Source organism: Chlorocebus sabaeus, chromosome 25 (assembly GCF_047675955.1).
Source record: "Chlorocebus sabaeus isolate Y175 chromosome 25, mChlSab1.0.hap1, whole genome shotgun sequence".
Lineage (NCBI taxonomy): Eukaryota > Metazoa > Chordata > Mammalia > Primates > Cercopithecidae > Chlorocebus > Chlorocebus sabaeus.
In genome coordinates this window covers 16,579,865-16,601,733 of record NC_132928.1, presented here as the reverse complement: position 1 = coordinate 16,601,733, position 21,869 = coordinate 16,579,865, and the positions used below count along the sequence as shown (strand labels likewise).

At 49.1% G+C, this 21,869-nt stretch overlaps 2 protein-coding genes across 5 annotated transcripts in view; one reads left to right on the top strand and one right to left on the bottom strand.

The window, feature by feature from the left end:
- Nucleotides 1-1,280: 1,280 nt before the first annotated feature.
- Nucleotides 1,281-6,981, bottom strand: LOC119619590 (uncharacterized). Of its 4 annotated transcripts, XR_012091189.1 has the most exons (3): nucleotides 6,061-6,981; nucleotides 2,575-5,469; nucleotides 1,281-1,495 (listed from the first exon to the last, which is right to left on the bottom strand). XR_012091189.1 is itself a non-coding variant. In XM_037985575.2 (2 exons), exon 1 carries the CDS (start codon nucleotides 6,768-6,770, stop codon nucleotides 6,099-6,101), a length of 672 nt encoding a protein of 223 aa, XP_037841503.2. In that variant the 5' UTR covers nucleotides 6,771-6,981; the 3' UTR covers nucleotides 1,281-5,469; nucleotides 6,061-6,098. The 4 variants fall into 4 exon arrangements, 3 of the variants coding, with proteins under 3 accessions (XP_037841503.2, XP_072867625.1, XP_072867626.1); XM_037985575.2 differs by having other exon boundaries at nucleotides 1,281-5,469; XM_073011524.1 differs by having other exon boundaries at nucleotides 1,281-2,652.
- VASH2 (vasohibin 2) overlaps nucleotides 6,540-21,869 on the top strand; it is a 41,242-nt gene continuing 25,912 nt past the window's right edge. The window contains exons 1-3 of the mRNA XM_007988480.3: nucleotides 6,540-6,655; nucleotides 7,254-7,733; nucleotides 17,291-17,379. Coding sequence (XP_007986671.1) covers nucleotides 7,458-7,733; nucleotides 17,291-17,379 — 365 coding nt within the window. The 5' untranslated portion in view covers nucleotides 6,540-6,655; nucleotides 7,254-7,457. The remainder of the gene's footprint in view (nucleotides 6,656-7,253; nucleotides 7,734-17,290; nucleotides 17,380-21,869) is intronic.

The following is a 21,869-nucleotide window of genomic DNA, read 5'->3' as shown; positions in this document are numbered from 1 at the left end:
GTACAGCCTGTGGAAACATGAGCCAATTAAACTTACTTTCTTTATAAATTACCTAGTCTCAGGCAGTTCTTTTTTTGTTTGTTTTTGTTGTTTTGAGATGGAGTCTTGCTCTGTCGCCCAGGCTGGAGTGCAGTGGCACGATCTCAGCTCACTGCAATCTCTGCCTCCCGAGTTCAAGCGATTCTCCTCCCTCAGCCTCTTGAGTAGCTGAGATTACAGGTGCGCGCCGCTGTGCCCGGCTAATTTTTGTATTTTTAGTAGGGACAGACTTTAACCATGTTGGTTAGGCTGGTCTCAAACTCCTGACCTCATGATCCACCTGCCTCGGCCTCCCAAAGTGCTGGGATTACAGGCATGAGCCACCGTGCTTGGCCTGGCAGTTCTTTATAGCAATGTGAGAATGGACGAATACATACTGTCTCTGCAAAAAAAATACAAAGAAGAAATAGCTGGATGTGGTGATGTGCACCTGTGGTCCCAGCTACTCAGGATACTGAGGTGGGAGGATCACCTAAACCTGGGAAGTCAAGGCTGCAGTGAGCTGAGATTGCGCCACTGCACTCCAGCCTGGGCCTATGAATAGATGACAATTCATGTGATTCAGATACTAGCATGGAATATATGCAAAATATCCTTTAGGGAAGTGAGAGATGAAGAAGCTATTTGATTTTTCTGAGACCTCCAGGAAAGACGCTTAAGTTCCTCATTTGGCATTCTCTTCTGTGGTCCTAGAACAACACCAGGTTTGCTAAATCTCATGATTTACAGAATATTAGTGTTGATATTTAGTGAAAAAGTCAGTTCACTAGTTCAGTGCAGTGGTAACATTCCTCATCAGGATGATTGTAGGCCCTAAACAAATGGGCTGAACCTCCATCAGTCCCATGTGGGTATCAGCCTCATATGGGGTATATTAGTTTGCTAGGGTCGCTATAACAAAGTGCCACAAACTGGCCAGGCGCGGTGGCTCATGCCTGTAATCCCAGCACTTTGGGAGGCCGAGGAGGGTGGTTCACCTCATGTCAGGAGTTTGAGACTAGCCTGGCCAACGTGGTGAAACTCCGTCTCTACTAAAAATACAAAAATTAGCAGGGCGTGATGGTGGGTGCCTGTAATCCCAGTTACTTGGGAGGCTGAGGCAGGAGAATCACTTGAACCAACGAGGCGGAAGTTGCAGTAAGCTGAGATTGTGCCACTGCACTCCAGCCTGGGTGACAGAGCGAAACTCTGTCTCAAAACAAACTAACAAACAAACAAAAAACAAAGTGCCACAAACTGAGTGGCTTAAACAGAAATTTATCATCTCATACTTCTGGAGGCTGGAAGTCTGAGAGCAAGGTATTGGCAGGGCCAGGCTCCCTCTGAGGGTGCAGGGAAGGGTCTGTTCCAGGCGTCTCTCCTGGATTCTGGTAGTTCCTTGGCTTGTGGCAGCATCACTCCAATCTTCACATGGTGTTCTCTCTGTGCACATGTCTGTCTCTGCATCCAAGTTTCCCTTTTATAAGCATATCAGTCTTACTGGATTAGGAGCCCAACCTACTCTAGTATGACCTCATCTTAACTAATTACATTTGCAACGACTCTATTTTTGAATAAGGTTACATTCTGAGGTGCTAGGGGTTGGAACTTCAACATATGAATTTGGGGATGGGGACGCACGACTCAACCCGTGACTGGGTAGATCTTCCTCTGTGCTGTCAACAGAGGCAGAACCAAACTCTTCCTGTTCCTGTGTGCCGCTGCCCGCCTACTCCTGTGCCTCCCAGCTTCTTCTCTTCCCCTCCATACACCCATGGCGTGTTTGAAATATACATCCCTTTCCCTGGGCAGCTGCAGTAATTTCTCAGTCTTGACTCCCAGGCAGTAAAATGTCTGGGAACAGATGTCTCCAAATCTGTTTGTGTCACTGTCTCGGATTCAGATGAAGGCCCAACTTACATGTACCAGGCACTCAGCAAGTGTTACCTTGCTAGGCACTTACCTTACCTCTCTGTCCTCATAACATCCCTCTAGAGTAGTATCCTATCTTCTTCATGAGGAAATTAAGGCTCATAGATGTTGAGTAACTTACCCAAAATTGCACCATCAATAAATAGTAGAGCTAGAAATATGAACCATCAGGGTAGGATTTTGTCTTATTTCTCATCACGATAGCAGCTAGCATTTGAATGAGATCTTATCTGAATCCAGTTCTTCTCATTCCAAACTTTTCCACTACGCTTCCCTGCTATACCAGTAGTTATGCCAACAAATACAAGTGGCCTTTCTCTCAGAGGCTGAGAATCCAGTCACCAAGTCCTTGTTCAAACTGCAAATTGGCCTTGTCCCACCGTGTGTATATGTGGCTGTGTCAGTCTTACTAACTACCAGAACATTCAAAATCCTTAATCTAACTGGCCTGGGTTCACTGAAGTGTCATATAACACAAAATACACAAGGAAATGAAGAACAACGTTGGCCTGCCCATGCAGCCTAGTGCCACTGTCCAATGAGAAGGAATTCTGAAGAAGAGCGCCCTTCTGCCTGACAATGCCCTTGCTGAGACAGCACAGTTCACTTCAGAAGCTTCCTTACCAGCTCTTCGGAGAAGTAGCAAAATCTCCTGACTATATTCATGTGCCATGCCACTTGTCTCTCCACGCCATCCCACTGCTAGGGAAGAGAAGAAAAGACAATTGGAATATTGGAGATGAACAGCAAAAGCTCTTCCCTTCAACTGTCAGGGAGTCCTGAGGTGCCTGGAGGCAGGAAGATGAACTGATAACCCTCTCAGGTCCCCAGGACTTTAATTCAGGTAAAGCAAGATGCAGGCTCTGGCTTAACAGGGTAACTGTAGGAGCTCAGACTTGACCTGAGTGGGGACACTGGGAAGTGATTCCAAGGAAGATGACCCTTGCCAGACATTCTTCGATGTTCACCAACTGGTCTGTTCACCCGAGATTTGAGAGCTCAGTTTTCTCCAGAGGGACTGTCAGGTCAAATCCTCATTCTCTGCATACAGGTCCGCATCCTGAAATTCTAGTCTCCTGGACTTGAAACTCCCGGGAAATGTGGAGAAAAGGGTGGATTTGAGAGGTGAATGCAAAAAGAAGGGAGGAAGAATGTTCAAGATGAGCAAATAGATCACTCTCTGAGGCATGTTTTCTGTTAATCAGGAAATGAAAACTGAGGCAATTATATAGTGAGGGGATAATTTTCTTTCACTTCTTGCTTTTTCTTTCCAGGTGTTCTTCTTGCAGTCAAATGAGTCAATTTCATGAATTGGCCCATTTCCTTTGTCTCTATGAACCTAAGGTATTATTCCCATTATTTATTTTTGTTTTACTTTTAGAAATGGAGTTTCACTCTGCCAACCAGGCTAGAGTGCAGTGGTGTGATTGAACTCCTAGGTTCAAGCAATTCTCTTACCTCAGCCTTTAACAAAACTTTAATTTTAATTTCAATAGTTTTGGAGGTACACATGGTTTTTGGTTACATGGATAAGTTCTTTTGTGGTGATTTCTAGGAATTTGGTGCACCCATCACCTGAGCAGTGTATACTATACCCAATATGTAGCCTTTTTTTTTTTTTTTTTTAAGCCAGAATCTCACTCCGTCGCCCAGGCTGGAGTGCAGTGGTGCAATCTCAGCTCACCGCAACCTCCGCCTCCTGGGTTCAAGTGATTCTCATGCCTCAGTCTCCCGAGTAGCTGGGATGACAGGTGCTGTGCCACCACACCCAGCTAATTTTTGTATTTTTAGTAGAGACCAGGTTTCACCATGTTGGCCGGGCTGTTCTCGAACTCCTGATCTCAGGTGATCCACCCGCCTCAGCCTCCCAAAGTGCTGGGATTACAGACATGAGCCACCCCACCAGGCCCAATATGTAGTCTTTTATCCTTCGGCCTCCTCCTCCCCTTCGTCGCTCCCCCCACCAAGTTCCCAAAGTCTATTATATCATTCTTATGTCTTTGCATTCCCATAGCTTAGTTCCCACTTATAAATAAAAATATTTGGTGTTGGATTTCCATTCCTGAGTTACTTCACTTAGAATAATGGCCTCTAGCTTCATCCAAGTTGCTGCAAAAGACATTATTTCATTACTTTTTATGGCTGAGTAGTATTCCACGGTGTATATATACCACATTTTCTTTATCCACTCATTAGTTGATGGCACTTAGGTTGGTCCCATATTTTTGCAATTGCAAATTGTGCTGCTATAAACACACATGTGCACGTGTCTTTTTCATAGAATGACTTCTTTTCCTTTGGGTAGATACCCTGCAGTGGGATTGATGGATTGAATGGTAGTTTTAGCTCTACTTCTAGTTCCTTAAGGAATCTCCATACTGTTTTCCATAGTGGTTGTACTAGTTTACATTCTCACCAGCAGTTTTAGACGTGTTCCCTTTTTGCCACATCCATACCAACATCTATTATTTTTTGACTTTTAAATTATGGCAATTCTTGCAAGAGTAAGATGGTAACTTTTTGTGGTTTTAATTTGCATGTCCCTGATAATTCGTGATGTTGAACATTTTTTTCATATGTTTGTTGACAGTATATCCTCTTTTGAAAAATGTCTATTCATGTCCTTTGCCCATTTTTTGATGAGATTGTTTTTATCTGGCTGATCTGTTTGAGTTCCTTGTAGATTCTGGATACTGGTCCTTTGTCAGATGCACAGTTTGTGAATATTTTCTCCCACTCTGTGGCAAAAGAAAGTTTGTTTATTCTGCTGATTATTTCTTTTGCTGTGCAGACCCTTTTTAGTTTAATTAGGTCATGTTTATTTATTTTCATTTTTGTTACATTTGCTTTTGAGGTCTTAGTCATGATTTCTTTGCCTAAGCTAACGTCTAGAAGAGTTTTTCTCATGTTATCTTCTAGAATTTTTATGGTTTCAGGTCTTAGATTTAATTAAGTCTTTGATCCATTTGGAGTTGATTTTTGTGTAAGGTAAGAGACGAGGATCCAGTTTCATTCTACATGTCTGCTTCAGCCTTCTGAGCAGCTGGAACTACAGGCGTGTGCCACCACATCTGGCTAACTTCAAAATATTTATTTATTTATTTATTTATTTAGTAGAGACAAGGTCTCGCGATGTTCGTCCAGTCTCTAATTCCTGGCCTCAAGTAATCCTTCCTCCTCTTTCTCCCAAAGTGCTGGGTTTAAAGGTGTGAGGCACCGTGTCTGCCCTATTCCCATTATTGAATCTATAAAGTCCTTGGTATGGACTCTGTCTCAGTGAGCAGTGCAGGGCTAAGTCCAGAATCCAGGTCTTCTCACCCAAGCCCTGGCTCTCAACTACCCTTCAGGGGTCTCTGCCCTCCTATGGAAGAGAAGTTCCGGTTCCATGACAGGCAACTTGTCAGGGTTAGCATTCAGAAACTGATCCACCCTCAGTGGCTCTCTGAGAACTGTCTTCTTAATTCAAGGTTCACTTAGCATAGCTCTCATAACTGCTTCGCTCAGAGCTGGCCTGCTGACCTGCAGTTTAAAGAGAAAGGATGCTATGGCCAGGATCCTCAGTGTCACAAGAGAGGAAGTCAGGGAATCACAGAACCTTACAGCCAGAGCAGACCCTGGAGAGCGGGAGGTCTGCTCTCATTTCAGAAAGAGAAGCTAAGGCGCAGAGCAGGGAAGTGGCTTGTCCAGGGTCACACAGCTGAGCAAAGTGACAAACCTGGACTTGGAGCCAGACTTCAGGTCAGCAGTCTGGTGCTCTTCCCACCTCAACCTGCTCTCCTCTTTCTTAAAGAAAAAGAAAGAGAAGGCGTTTCAGTAGTGATTGTGGAATAGCCACCCACTTCACCATGATTTGGAAGCATCTCTCCGTCCCTCCTCTCACTGGACAGCTGTGGCAGAACAGTTAGGGCCTGCCTGACCTCTTGGGTTTTATTGTCTCCTCTCAACTTGCTTAAAGGGACTTTATTAACCGTGACTAATACCAGAGGATCCAAAGCTGCACCCACTTGTTAATTTTGAGGAATTTGTAAATGCGGGATTGAAAAAAGATTTAATTTTACGCGTAGGTATGAACAGCCCCTCATAATCCCGGGTAGAGGATGAACCACTCACCATCCCGGGTAGAGGCAGGTGAGTGTGTCCAGCGTCCCTCAGGGAATGCTGTTCTGATGCCAAACCCTCTGCTTCCGCGGGGTCACTTCTTGGGTGGTTTTGTTTCTCTTCTGCTTCCACAGTTGCAAACCCTCGAAGTGCCACGACCCCTGGGGAAGCTCGATCTTAAGTCCTATGGCCAAACGCTCCAGCCCGCGGGGCTCCCAGGACACGACAGCGATCGGATTTCGCGTGGCAGCCAGGCTCCCCCTACTCCGGTCCCCTCCCGCCAGGGAACCCCTGGAGCCAATCAGAACGTCGCGGAGCTCCGGGTTGTAGAGTCCCGAGCCCAGGACCCGCCCCTCTTTGTTGCGGTGGCCAATGGACGCATTCGGAACATCGGCGGCTGCCCGGGTGACTCGGTTATATGTCACAGAATAACATTCGAGAATGGGACATGGAATGAGGCGACGGCCGCAGCAAGCCCCAGCAGCCCCAGCCCAGGCCCCAGCCCCAGTCCCAGGCCCAGCAGCAGCAGCAGCAGCAGCAGCAGCAGCAGCCCCCACTGTCCCGCCGCCCGGAGAGGCTCTGCAGCCATGAAGCCAACCGTCCCGAGGTAGGATACTGGAACTGCCGCGCGCCCTTCCTGCGCTCCGCCCGCCTGCAACCAGTCCCTCCCGGTGCTGGGCGCTGGAACTCGGGGAAAAGGGGGCGGATGGAGCTCTTTCCATTAGGTCCCCGCCGGGGTCCGGGAGGGCTTCCTGGAAGAAAGCGGGCCGCCTTGCAAGCCAAAGCTGCTGCAGCGCCCTCGCGCCAGCCCTGGGCGCTCACGTGCCGGCACGTTTGTGGCTGCGCTCCTCTCTCGGCCACATCTGGGGACTTAGGAATGTGTGGAGCCTTGCGGGAACCTCCTGTTCCTTCACGCTACACAAGCTGTCTTTCTTCTCCCCACACCTTGCGCTCCGCATCCCCCACGCTCCTTGTGCCCCTCCATCCCCAACCCCCGGGGTTTAGATGTGTGTGAAGCTTCGTGGCACATTTTGAGCTGCCTTTCTAGGTAATAGCAGGGCTGGAAACCCGTCATCGATTCCCAGGGAGGTTGTCAGCGTGCAGGGGGAAGCGGGGGGTGTCGTGGAGACACTCCGGGGCCCCTTACTCGGTTCCTCTGTGGGTCCACTTAGCTGTGGTGTCAGCTGTGTCTCCGCTGATTTCAGGCACCGCCGGTAAGCAGGGAGTCTCCGCGGAGCTCCCGCCGCCGCTCCCCCTTGGCGCGTCCTGCGGCAGCAAGAGGCATGGAGAAGGCCGCCCCCGCGGGGCGCTGATCCCCGCGCCGCGCCCGCGCGCACACGCCCCCCGCCGCCGCCGCCGCCGCCGCCGCCGCGCGCCCCCAGTACCTCGCTCCCCGCCCAGGCCCCACCATGACCGGCTCCGCGGCCGACACTCACCGCTGCCCCCACCCCAAAGGCGCCAAAGGCACCCGGTCCCGGAGCAGCCACGCGCGGCCCGTGAGCCTCGCCACCAGCGGGGGCTCGGAGGAGGAGGACAAAGACGGCGGGGTGCTGTTCCACGTTAACAAGAGCGGCTTCCCCATCGACAGCCACACCTGGGAGCGCATGTGGATGCACGTGGCCAAGGTGCACCCTAAGGGGGGAGAAATGGTGGGCGCCATCAGGAACGCCGCCTTCTTGGCAAAGGTCAGTGGCTTCCAGGGCGGAGTTGGGGGTCTGGGGGTAGGTAGGCAAAGAGGGGACCGTTTCAGCCTGTACATAGCAAATAGAGGCAATCTCCATTTTCCTGGTCCTGCTACAAACTCCCTTCCTCTCCCCATTCCTCCCTGCCAGCCCTTTTCTAATTGAGATGTTTAGATTGGAAGCCTAAGAAATGGGGAAGGGAGAGGTAGTGGGCTTGCTATCCTGGGGCTATGTAATTGGATTGTGCCAAGGTGTCTTTGAACCTCCAGCCAAACTCTATTATTTACTCACCCCCACATACATCCTCCTTCAGCAAAAGCTAGAGCCAGCAGGTACCAGCGATGCCAAAGAATGCATAGACCTCAGGAATCCCACTCTGCTTGTTCTCTTTGGAGTGTCTTGCTCCTCCTCTGCTCCCCTCTTCCCCCAGCAAATGATTTATTAAGCTGTGAATGAATTTGAAATCAACCAGTCAGACTTCTCAGTGTGAATCATTTCCAGACTTTTTGCCAATTTTTTTCTTTTTTTTTTTTTTTATGACAGTGACTTTCACCTCTGAAACTTGCAAAACAGTGAACTCTCTCTCTCTCTTCCCAGCTTATTTGGGCTCCAAGAAAAAAGAAAGACTTTTGGCTGAGACTTAAAAGGGACTTTCCAGTACACATGATGAATTAGTCTCACTGGATAGAAAAAGAGGCTGAGGAGTGAAACTCTCTTTTTGCCTTGGAGAGAAGCCAGTGAGCCATTTGGGTTTGGTGGCTAAGGATATCGTTACTGAGGGAGGGAGATGTCCCCTCGTGGGAGTAGATATGTTATATGAAACATCAAAATGCAAACTGGGGAGAAATGCTGCCGAGCCTCGGGGTTATAGCGTGACGGATGGTTTCCCCTGGACCCTGGGGACGCTGGTACGGCTGAGAAGATTCCTGGGCAGGTCTAGGAATGCCAGACTTGAGACCCGGAAGGCCATCTGGTTGAGTCCCCAGCCTGGTGACAGCTGAGCATCTGAGCCTGCAGGCCAGAAAGCTGTGTGTGTCCTTGGGGAAGTGACAGAGCCTCTAAACTTACTGCTGCAGTCAGTTACAGTGTTCTGTTACTCTGCTGGTCAAGGAGATCTTCATTGTGCCCAGCTAGAATCTTGCCTGCTTTAGTGTCAACCATAATTACCCTTGCTGAGTTCTTGAACATGAGAACAACCTTGTTCCTGGTTTGCAGTTCTGACTTGAGAATTTTTCCTCCAGTGAGGAGCCGAGAGCCCTTAAACTTGGAAGAAAAGTGACCACAAGGAAAAACACGCCTGTTCCTACTGTCCCATGCTGCCTTCCTTAGTAGCACCAGCACCAACCCTGCCTCTAATTGTGCTTTCATCCTTCCCCCAACCATGTATGGGGGCAGGTGGGGGGGTGCATTCTCTATGTGGGAATCATGGAATTTTCCTATTTGTGGAGACCAGTCTCCCACCTCTCAACAGAATCCCCTCCTCTTTCTGAAGACCTCTTGGGAATGGGGAGCTTGCTGCTTCCCAGGCAGCTGATCTCAGGCCTGGCCAGAGTTGACTGTTAGGAAGCTCTTAGACCAACCATAAATCATCCTCGCAGCACCCTCCCACCCCCAAATCCCATTTCATCACTGATTATTGTGTTGCCTTTGGCATCAAGGCAGAGCATTGGCAACTTCCTTTGCTACTCACAGCACCCTTGAATGTTATGAGAGAGTGCTCTTAGGATGGAAGGGGCTTGGAGTAAACATCAAGGAACTGAATCCTAGTCTTGCTTGTATGACATCCAGCCCTTGTGCCTCACTTAAGTGAGGTCATTCACTTAAAATCTCTGCCCTTAGTTTTCTCATCTATAAAATGGGAATAGAGCAGACTTTGTAAGTTCTTTCCAACTCTAAAATCTCATAATGTTATGACCCGTGAGTCTCCAGGTCGCTAATGCTGATCTGTGTGATGTTAGAGGTCCGCTGGACTATGAGCCCTCAGGACTGTGACTTTTTCTATCATTCTGCTTCTGCTTCTTCCTTTAGTCTTCTTTGTCTACAGATAGCTCCTTTTGCCCTCTTCTTTTTTCTTTTTTTGGAGACAAGGCCTTCCTCTGTCACCCAGGCTGGAGTGCAGTGTGTGATCATGGCTCACTGCAGCCTCAACCTCCCAGGTTCAAGCAATCCTCCCACCTCAGCCTCCTGATTGTAGCTGAGACTACAGACACATACCACTCAACCTGGCTAACGTAAAAAAATTTTTTTTGTAGAGACAAGGTCTCACTGTGTTTCCCAGACTGGTCTCAAACCTCTAGGCTCAAGCGATTCTCCAGCATTGGCTTCCCAACGTAGTGGGATTACAGGCATGAGCCACCGTGCCTGGTCTTTTGCCCTTTCTTATGTGTCATAATTCCCAGACCAACTCACCCTCCTCCTTCTGAGACAATTCCTACTTTGTCATTAGTCATTTGCAAGCACATATGAAACACAGTATTCTAAATCATGTCTGAGCAGTTTAGAACACAGACTGCTACTTCCTGAGACCTGTACCTGATTTTTCCATTATTGTAGCTGAATGCTGTGTTCTTAAGAAAGTGTTCCCTTTTTTTTGAGATGAAGTCTTGCTCTGTCGCCTAGGCTGTAGTGCAGTGGCATGATCTTGCTTCACTGCAAACTCCGCCTCCCAGGTTCAAGCAATTCTCCTGCCTCAGCCTCCTGAGTAGCTGGGATTACAGGCATGTGCCACCACACCCCGCTATTTTTTGTATTTTTAGTAAGACGAGGTTTCACCATATTGGTCAGGCTGGTCTTAAACTCATGACCTCATGATCCACCCGCCTCAGCCTCCCAAAGTACAGGTGTGAGCCACCGCGCCCGGCCAGTCTTCCCTTTTTCATACAGTGGCCGTATCATATTGTACTTTTCATAGTAACTAAAAGGTCACATGAAAACTGCTTCCAAACCAGGAATCCCCAGCCCAAATGTGGACAGTCAGCTTTTTGGCCCTAAATATAAAGAACTTAACATTTCTCTCACATTGCATCTTAATGGTTGGTTCTCTATCCCCAATCCTATCATGGTATCTCCCCTGGCCCCGACATTCCCCAAGCCCTGACCCCTGCCTAGGCCTTAACATGGAAAGAGCCTCAAAAGCTCCCTTTTCCAGGGGCTACTCCTCTCAGATTAGAGGATTGTTCCTGTGCTCAGCTTGGCAGACTCTTTCCTCTGGGGTCGAGTCCTTTTCTCCATCAACCAAATCAATATCTTACTGAGGAATTTGTACAGAAGAAGGGTGGTAGGGTGGCAGCAGTGGTAAAAGCTTGGCGGGCTTCAGGGGGACTAATCCTTTTTGGCCATGGAATATAGACTAAGAAGCAAAAGAAGTGGATGGGGGAGGTTTTCAAGGACCTGCATGGAGGACTAAATGACACTTCCTTTGACTACAGGACATTCCCTTAGCAGCCATGGTAACTTCTGCCTGAAGGGTCCAGATGTCCCCTCCTTGCAGGGATTCCCCTGCTTTGAGATCCTCCTTCTAAATTTGTGACTCCAGGCCTCTCCCCTGGTGGTTGTTGGGTCTGAAGATAGCAATTGACCAGAGGCAGGATTCTTTCGACTCTAAGGAAACAGCAAGAGTCAGTTGGAGGATAATAGCAGATGGGAAGCGAGGCTCAGAGAGAGTGACCAGCCCCCAAAAAAACAGTGGACATTCTAGGAAAATTCTAGGACAATCCTCCTCTTTCTGGAACTAGACTCTCCTTGGGGCAGAAAACCAGGATGGATTCAGCAAGAAACAGCAGTCAGTTTCTTGCAGACCCCACTTCTTGTGCCTTATTCTCGTGTTGATTCCCAGTTGGAAAATAATTCACATTTAGAGGACTGAGTTTCACTTGAGTGAAGACACGGGAGTGTTTGGTACTAGAGACCTGGCTGCAGTCAAGGGCTGTCCCTGCCCGCTGCCAGCTCTTGCGGGCAGCTCCTTCCCTCCCCAGTCCTGGATTGAGAATCTTCTGTCTGTCTGTCTGTCCTGCACCTCTGTCCCAGGTCATTCACAGATTCCTGGCTGCCTCTGTTGCAGGAGCCTGGGGCTCATCCTGGGCTCGAGGATGCTGTTTTGTGCTTCTCTTCCCAAGCTGCCAGAGAAGATTCTTCTGCCTGGTGCCTGCATAGTGTTTTCAGAGTAGGGAAGACAAAAGGTTTTGAATTCTCCTTGCTCTTGTTAAAGATTCCTAGTGCCTGGGATTCTTACTGCCTCCCTGGCTCCTTTCCTGGTCTTTCCCTTCTCTCCCACACGGCAATGTCAGTTACACAACTGTGTCGGTCCGTATCACTTCCCTTGCATTCTTCGGACAGGTCAGTTGTGCTTCACAAGAACAGAGTGGAAGAGAGGCTCCTCACAAGAGCTTTGCCTGTGGTTTGTTTCATCATTCTTTCTCTTGAACACCATCTTTCTGTCCACTCCACTCCCTCCTTGTGCCCCCTAGCCCCCAAGTTTTCTGGGGCCTCCACCCCTAGAAAACAGGCAAGGCCGGGCACGGTGGCTCAAGCCTGTAATCCCAGCACTTTGGGAGGCCGAGACGGGCGGATCACGAGGTCAGGAGATCGAGACCATCCTGGCTAACCCGGTGAAACCCCGTCTCTACTAAAAAATACAAAAAACTAGCCGGGCAAGGTGGCGGGTGCCTGTAGTCCCAGCTACTCGGGAGGCTGAGGCAGGAGAATGGCGTAAACCTGGGAGGCGGAGCTTGCAGTGAGCTGAGATCCGGCCACTACACTCCAGCCTAGGCGACAGAGCAAGACTCCGTCTCAAAAAAAAAAAAAAAAAAAAAAGAAAACAGGCACAGTGCCTGTGTGAAGAGGTTGGTTTCTATCTGTTTCCTCTAGATTCTGCCTTCATCAGCCTGGCCACGGCTGTGGGGCTAATGTAGGCAGCAGGTGGTGAGACCCTTGAAGGGAAGGGCACAGAAAATCAAAGCTGGAGTTTCAGGTAGTACAGCAATTGATGAAATCTGGCAGGAAAATAGCATGAGAAGGGACTCTGTGGGCCCCAGTCATGAACAGAAAAAAGGGATGTGCCCTGGGCTTTTCCTAAAAAGGTTGTACCAATTTATGTTTGCCTCGGTCCTGTAGGAGAGCATCCTTACCAGCATTGGGAGTCTGCATTTCAGCATGTTTTTGCTAATTGGAGAGGTGGAAAATGACGTTTTGCAGTGGCTTTAATTTGTGTTTCTTATATTATTAGAGCACTTAAACAATTTCTTCAAATATTTGGTTACTATTTGCTTTTCTTGTTTTGTGAATTGCCTTTTCATGGCTCTTAAAATTGTAGAGAGAGAGATACATCATGTAATTTACCATTTTTAAGTGTACAACTCTGTGGCACTGAGTACCTCCACATTGTTGTGTAGCCGTCACCACCATCCATCTCCAGACGTTTTTCATCTTCCTAACTGAAACCTTGTACCCATTCAACACTGACTTTCCATTTCCCTCTCTCCCCAGTCCCTGGCAACCACCATTCTACTTTGTGTCTCTATGACTTTGACTACTCTAGGAACCTTATGTAAGAGGAATTATTCAATATTTGTCCTTTTGTGATTGGCTTATTTCATTTAGCAAAATGTCATCAGGTTTCATCCGTGTGACAGCATGTGTCAAAACGTCTTTCCTTTTAAAGGCTGAATACTGTTCCATTGTATACCATTGTATATTCCGTGGGATGCCACATTTTGTTTATTCATTCATCTGTCAATGGACACGGGTTGCTTCCACCTTTAGGGGCCATTTTTAGTTTCACTGAGGCCTAAAGAGTTTTCTTGTCACTTTGCATGAACTCATAATGAATTAAGGATATTAACTCATTGTCATCAATGCATCCCCAGGGAGCAGTGAACCTTTTCATCCTCTCCGTTAAGGTGGGAAGGTATCTTCATGATGTGAAGCTCCCAAGTTGAGTGTCCAGGGACTCTGCTGCTGCTGATTCTGTTTTCCAGTTCCAGAAAAGTATGGATCATTCAGGTTTCCCCAGCCTAGACCCCTGACAATATATTGGTGATGAATAATAACACAGCTTACACTTTTTTTTTTTTTTTTTTTGAGATGGAGTATTGCTCTGACACCCAGGCTGGAGTGCAGTGGTTCAATCACTGCAACCTCCGCCTCCCAGGTTTAAGCAATTCTCCTGCCTCAGCCTCCCGAGTAGCTGGGATTACAGGTGCCTGCCATGACGCCCAGCTGATTTTTGTATTTTTAGTAGAGACGGGGTTTCGCCCTGTTGGCTAGGCTGGTCTCAAACTCCCGACCTCAAGTGATCCACTCATCATGGCCTCCCAAAGGCGTGAGCCACAGGGCCTGGCCAACACAGCTTACACTTAATGAGCACCATAGGCCAAGTCCCAAGCTGCCTACTTTTGCATTAGGTCATGTAATGCTTACAACCAGCTTGGAAGGTTGGAAGTAGGTGATACTATTTCTATTTTATCAGGAAGAAAACAGAGGCTTAGAGAGGTCATGCAGCTTGACCAGAGCCCACAGCAAGTAGGTGGCAGAGCAGGGCTTTGGACCTGGTTGTGTGCGTCTCCTAATGACACTCCAGGAAGCCCACCTGGTTTACAGTCCATGGCCAGTGGGAATGTTGGCAGCCCGAGGCGCTGGCTGGAAGTGGACCCTCCGGGGTGAGCCCAGCCATCTCTCCCAGACATCAGAGTGAGCTGTAGCCTATGACATCATTCCGTCTGCGGTCTCTGCACCTCCCCACCACAGCCCTGCCCCCAGCTGGGACTTGGGGAATGTATACGTTTCTCCTCCCAATGGGCAGGAAGTGTGGCCACAGCTCCTGCACTCTGCTCACAGCCAGGCTGAGGTAACCATGCAGCTGTTTTTAAAAGCCCTTGGGCGCCATCGGGTTGCTATTCTAAGGACCAGCTGCCGTCGGCTCGCACCCTGCCATCCAGCTCTTGTGGGCTCTGTTGGGCTTGAGGGGGGTTGAAATAATTTGGTGGTCAGTCCTTTAGCAGACTCTTGAGCCAAGTCTTACTGGCTACAGCAAGGCTCTGGCCTAGGGACACCTTTCTGGGGATCTCTTAGGTGGCTGGTGATTCTTCAGGCGTTTTCCCACGCTTACCAGCTTTTCTATTAAAGAGGTTCAGACTGTGTTTTTCTGTGCAGAAATGTTTATGTCTTTTGTTTTGAGACAGGGTCTTGCTCTGTCACCCAGGCTGGAGTATGGTGGCTCATTTATGGCTCACTACAGCCTTGACCTGTTGGGCTCAAGCCATATTCCTACCTCAGCCTCCTGAGTAGCTGAAACTGCAGGCCTGCGCCACCATGCTCGGCTAATTTTTTTTTTTTTTTTTTTTTTTTTTTTTTTTAGTGATGGGGTCTTGCCATGTTGCCCAGGCTGGTCTCAAACTTCTGGGCTCAAGCGATCCACCCACCTTGGCCTCCCAAAGTACTGGGATTACAGGCATCAGCCACTGCACCCAACCTGCGTATGTCTTCATAAACTGGAATTCCCCTCCTCTCTGCCTCTGCTCCTGGGCTTTCTCTCCCGTTCATACAGTGCCTAAAGCTTGAGACACAGGAGGTGCTAAAGGCATATTTGTTCGCATCTCCCCTTCTCTCCTCACCTTGTGAAATCTCTGGCACATTTTTTACATAAAGCACTTTCTAGTGTATGTTAGAGCAAACGCACAGGATACACTTTACATTTTGACTTGCTTTGTGTGTGTGTGTGTGTGTGTGTGTGTGTGATGGGAACAAATATTCAATGTTTTGCCCCCGAAGTGATGCTCCCAGACAGAAATGTGATTGATTTGGGTTGACATGTCATACACAAAATGGAGCTTGCAGAATAGCTGTGCCTGAATGGGCACACACACTCACATTCACACGCACATTCACGCACATTCACGCACACACACATAATACCTTGGCTGTAATGCAGGAAGTGTGATTCTGATGAGTTTCCTTCCAGCTGATGAGGCAGTTGCTGTGAAGTAGGACATTTCAAAGCCAAGAGAGAATTGAGGCAGTGAGAGGAAAGGAATGTCAAGGAGCATTTGCAGTAAGTGCAGCCAGAGGGGTGGAAATATGGAAAGAGCCCGATGCCCAGGCGGGAGACAGCGTGCCTTCAGCCTCACACTGGGGCGGGTGCCTGGAGAGCCAGGAAGAGAGCCTCGAACAGCCTTAGGCAGTGTCTGGCTCTGCTGCCTGGCCTGGCTGCCCAGGGCCATCTCTGTCTCCCCAGCGGAGTCCCCTTCCATCAGCGGAGCACCAAATCCCCAGGGCCGCCCTTGCCCTATTTGCTCTGAGAGTGAGTGTCACCCGTCCCCAGGCCCTTTCTGCTTCTCCTTAAGTGGCTTGGCCTGGAGGAGCCTCCTTTCTCCTTCCCAGCAGCAGCACTGCCGGAGCCCCACCCACGTGGGCTGAGATTCTCTGTCACCAAGGACCTCAGGGAGACAGAGGTCAGAAGACCAAGAGACATATAGGGGAAATAAAGCAAAAAACAAAACCAACCAAGAAAACCCCAAACCGTGCCTGGCTTTTCAGCAGTGACTTGATTGGACGTGTCTGACCGTTCTTGCTCTTGGCCTTCAGGATAGGGCTGCTTCCCCCTTTCCAGTCCTTGCCTGCCTTTGGTTCTTTCTCTTCCTGGCAGGGATCAGGACTTCATCTGCTATGTTGTAGACATTCAGGGAGTGTTGACTGAGGGGCAGACTAGGAGGTGGATGTGTTGATTGAGCTGCTGTGAGGGGTAAAGTGGTAAGATGACTCATGAGTCAGAGGAGCTGCACTTGCCTGGGGAGAGTCAAGGCAAGAAGAGGGATCTTCCCTAATCCATCTGGGGTAGGACTCAGGGAAAGGGACACACTGGGCGTTGCAGGGAGGGTGGTATTGAGATGTGGCACTCTTGGTGCCATGTTGCAATTTTCTAGGGCACCGTTCGCTTTATTTATTTATTTATTTATTTATTTATTTATTTAAATTTTAGAGATGAGGTTTCACCATGTTGGCCAGGCTGGTCTCAAACTCCTGGACTCATGTGATCCACCTGCGGTGGCCTCCCATAGTGCTGGAATTACAGGCGTGAGCCATGGCGCCCGGCATCCATTCACTTTATATTCTGTGTAAATGTGGCCCTGCAGTAGAGCACTTGTAGTGGATCACCACTGGCCACGCAGCAAAAGGTGTTATGTAATCATTGATGAAGTGCTTTCATGCCCGTCCTGGGCCAGGCTCGGCCGGGGGACACGATAGAACGTGGTCCTTTGCCTCAAGGAGGCGTTAGGCTCTTGCGGGGAAGAAAGCTGTATTCACACAGCACGGAGGGCCATAGAGAACCACCATGAGTCAGAGGGAACTCAGAGAGGGAGAGCATCAATGAAGGACTCACTGTTCCCGGGAGACCTCATGGAGGAGGCACTGCTCAATCAGGTGGCCATGCCAGGGTGACCATGCTACCATTGGCTCTCAGGAGCACCTCTCTCTCTAGTGGCTTCAGCCCACTGCCTGTCCCCAGAAGCTGGGCCCCAGAGCGCCTCCTTAATAAACACTTCCTCTTCTCTATTTCTCTGCAGCCTTCAATACCCCAGGTCCCAAACTACAGGCTCTCGATGACGATCCCAGACTGGCTCCAGGCGATCCAGAATTACATGAAGACCCTACAGTATCCTTCCAACCAAGGTCTGAGCACACCCAGCCAGGGGACAGGCATGGTGATCGCAAGCCTGGTGGCAAATCTGTCCCCAGCTGGTCATCAAAAGCTCTCTAAGGTTGGTGAGGCCAGGCATGGAGGGATGCCCCAGGTGGGAGTCTAGAAAGAGTGTGCACGGAGGATGTAATTGCAGTGACCCAATGGAGCAGGCTGGTCCACCTTGAGCCCCTCTGGCTTCTCTTTCTCCCTCCTCTTCCCTGTCCTTTCCCTTTTTCCCCTAAGCACCTCTCTTCCTTCTATCTTCTCTTTCTCCACTTCCTTCCTCTTGGTCATCTTTGTTCCCCTCTTCCTGTTCTCCTTCAGTGTCTTTCTTTTTTAGATGGAGACTCGCTCTGTCACCCAGGATGGAGTGTGTTGGCGCACTCTCGGCTCACTGCAACCTCCACCTCCCGGGTTCAAGCGATTCTCCTGTCTCAGTCTCCCGAGTAGCTGGGATTACAGGCGTCTGCCAGCACACCTGACTAATTTTTGTATTTTTAGTAGAGACAGAGTTTCTCTATGTTGGTCAGGCTGGTCTCGAACTTACCTCAAATGATCCACACGCCTCGGCCTCCCAAAGTGCTGGGATTACAGGCGTGACCCACCGCACCCAGCCCTTCACTTCTTCCCTCTTACTCTTCCATTCCTTTTCTCTTTCTCTGTTTTGCCCTCATCCCTAACTGCTCATGATCTACAAGAGGCCCACCTGTTGCTGCCTTTGTTTCCCCAGGTGACCCAGGCTGGTGACCTGCTCAGTTCTACATGAATGGTTGGGCTTCTGCGATTGGGGGCCCTCTCCCCCGACTCGAGCTTGAGGAAGACCTAAGAAACTCACTGGGTTCAGTCCGAGTTCAGACCAGCTGGTTTGGTCCCTTTCTCCTCTGCGTTCGCAGGTTGTTTGTAGTCAGGATTAGATCAGTTCCGAGGACTCCCACGAGCAACACTGTAGGGACAGGGGGGCAGGAGTGGATGGTCCATCTGCCCCTTCTGGCATTTTATAGAGAGAGGAGTCAGATGGGAAGCTGGACCCCAGCAGACTGTCCAGGAGGTCAAGCTTCTGTGGACCGCTAGCCTTCCTCCATAAATGTATAAAACATAGCCTGTTCTACAAGGTCCCGGGCACATTGACCGGCTTCCTGTTTGTCTGTCCATACCTAGCCCTGAGGCAGAAAGGATTTCAGGGGACACTGCACACATACCCCATATGTCCCAGAAAAGCCTATCCATTCTATGTTATGGCAAAAATCTTCCGGGTGGATTTTTGTGTCTTCCCTGCAGGGACCAAACACTAGCACCATCCCCTGCCCACAGGGCTTGTTACTAGATCGGAAAATACCAGTTTCTGCTCATTTGGGTCGGGAGATGACTTGATTGGCTTCTTTGTTTTCACTTCACGGATCATCAGCTCCCCAACCGGCATCTTCCCAGTAAATCCTAAGGCAATATTAGGAGGAGCAGGTAGCGCCAGTCTCCAGGAGTGAGGCTGGCGGCCCTGGCCCTTGGAAGGCTGTCTGGTGTTTGTGCTGATGCCCACCCTGGGACCCACATGGGGAGTTCCATGTGGTCCCGAGGCACCAACTCCTGCCAGAGCAGACCCGGACCCAAGAGCTGGCCCTTTCTGGATGTGACTGACTCCTCATAGACTATTCTAGAAGGTGATAGCAATTAGAATGCCTCCCACCTCTTTTTTTTTTTTTAACTTAAAAGTCAACTGATTATAGGCTTTAAGACTCCCCACTTTTTTTTTTTTTTTTTTTTGAGACAGAGTCTCGCTCTGTCACCCAGGCTGATGCAATCTCGGCTCACTGCAAGCTCCACCTCCCAGATTCACGCCATTCTCCTGCCTCAGCCTCCTGAGTAGCTGGGACCACAGGTGCCCGCCGCCATGCCTGGCTAATTTTTAGTAGAGATGGGGTTTCACTATGTTAGCCAAGATGGTCTTGGATCTCCCGACCTTGTGATCCGCCCACTCCAGCCTCCTAAAGTGCTGGGATTACAGGCGTGAGCCACCGCGCCTGGCCTAAGGCTTCCCTCTTCTATCTAGGACATGGTCTTCACAAGGATCATCTGGCTGAGAGTTAAGAGAATTAGCCAAACTGGGAATGCATTGATAGGGGCAAATATGCATGTGCTTTACATATCATTTGGTCACACTGCTGTAAACCTGTCAGCACATTCTCTGCCACCTTTTCATGGTTGCCCTGAAGGATCTGCTTTTCCATTTTTCTCTGACCCATTATGACTGCAAAGGTCAATGACCAACAGCATCACTGACTACAGAGAGGGCCAGAGAAGGGAAGCACCAGCAGGCTGTGGGGACCTGCTCCCAGTCCCCTGCCCACTGGGGCCACTGCACGAGGAACGCAGGGCACCCACTCTTCTACCTGCTGACCTGACTTTTATTTAGTTCCTTGGGACTCCCTACTGCTTTGTCCTGGACACAGTGACGGGTGCCAGGATATGAGGACTGGTTGGCGTCAGTCCTGACTGTGGATGTGCTCAGCTGGCAGTGGGGATAGGAAAGGACAAATCCTGCTTTCCCCTTGGACATCCTCAGAGCAGCAGCCAACAGGAGTGCTGGTGTTCCATGGGGTTCTGGAGAGAGAGGTGCCACATGGGCTCTGCTGGACTGGGGGAGAAGCCTTCTAACAGCAAATTCAGGCTCAGTGAGTGTCTCCCCCTCAGGGCATGTTTAGAGCAGACTTCTCCCCAGCCCACTTTCGGGGGCTCAATGATTAAGGAACTGAAAGAAGACGTTCAGGTACACTTTTTAAAGTTATTTTACTATAGGCTTGTCTCACTTGATACACTAGATGTCTAAATTAGATATGTGAGCAGAGGAAAGTTGGGCATAGAAGTGAATTTTTGCCAACTGAATTCTACTTTATGTACCAGGAACCTCATTGCTTGTATAAATTTTTGGTGAGGTAAAGAAATCGCTTCACGATGAGAATATTTAGCCCTTCATTTTTGTCTTTTACCTCTAGGATCTTGTATGTTGTATGCTTTAAAAACTGGGCAAGCCTGTAAGGTTAGTTGTTGTTCTTACAGCCCAGGTCAGTAACCCTCAAACTGGTGATCTTCAGAGGCCCCCCAGCCCCTCAGCCTGGAGCTTCCTGCTCAGTCATCTAAGGTGAGGTGACTCTGAGTAGCATCTGGGGTTATGAACCATGGCCTGAAGTCAGACTCTCCAGGGCTGGAGCCCAGAATCTTCTTATACCGAGCTCTTCAGGGGGTTATGTGTGCTCGTGTCTGAGTGACCAAGCACAGCTGTGCCAGGAGAGGAATCCCAGCCCTTTTCAAAAAGGAGGAATCGAAGTGTTTCCAGGCACCCTTGTCACTGTGGGGCACCCATTGACTCTCCCACACCCACCTGACCTGCAGCAGCTCTGGGCATGGAAGTTCAGGCTTCATTAGCACCTTCCCGATGTGCACTTTTCCTATAGGCTTTTGTTCGAGGCAGAAGAGCAAAACCTACAAAGCAACTTCTCACTAGTCTCAGAAAAATAAAAACCCAGCCCTCAGAGAGCACAGCATCGGGAAACTCTTCATCTCCTTCAGAACAACGTGGTGCAAGCTGGTCAGTTCCTGAGACCGTCTGGGTAGTGAGCTAAATCCCAGATAGTCAATAATGGTGCAGCTTCTCTGATTTAGTAATCAATGCCAAGTGCCAGCACAGGCATGAAAAAAAGTGACATCACCACAGTAAGCCCTGCTACAGAGTCTGTGCACTACAGAAAAGCCCTATTGCTGTCAATCCACTCTTTCATCCTTGCTTCTATCCATCCCCATCCGCCCTTCCATTCCATCCATCCACTCATTCATCCATCCATCTTTCCATCCATCCATATATTCATCCATCCATTCATGTATTCCTCATTCATTTAGTAATATTTGTTAACTTGCATATGTTGGATTTCTGCCAGGTTTTTTTTTTTTGTTTTTTTTTTTTTTGAGATAGAGTTTCACTCTGTTGACCAGGCTGATATGCAGTGGTGCGATCTTGGCTCACCATAACTTCTGCCTCTTGGGTTCAAGTGATTCTCCTGCCTCAGCCTCCTGAGTAGCTGGGATTACAGGCCCATGCCATTACACTTGGCTCGTTTTTGTATTTTTAGTAGAGACTGGATTTCGCCATGTTGGCCAGGCTGGTGTGGAACTCCTGACCTCAGGTGATCCACTCACCTCAGCCTCCTAAAGTGTTGGGATTACAGGCATATGCCACTGTGCCTGGCCTTCTGCCAGGTTTTATAGGTGATACAAAGATAATGAAAGAACAGTTCTAGCTAGGTATGGTGGTGTATACCTACTACTTGGGAGGTTGAGGCAGGAAAATCACTTGAGCCCAGGAATTCAAGACAAGCCTGGACAACATAGAAAGCTCGTGTCTTAAAAAAATTGTTTTTTTAAAAAAGAATAGTACCAACTCTTGAAGAGCTTGTAGTCTACTAGGTGAATTAAGA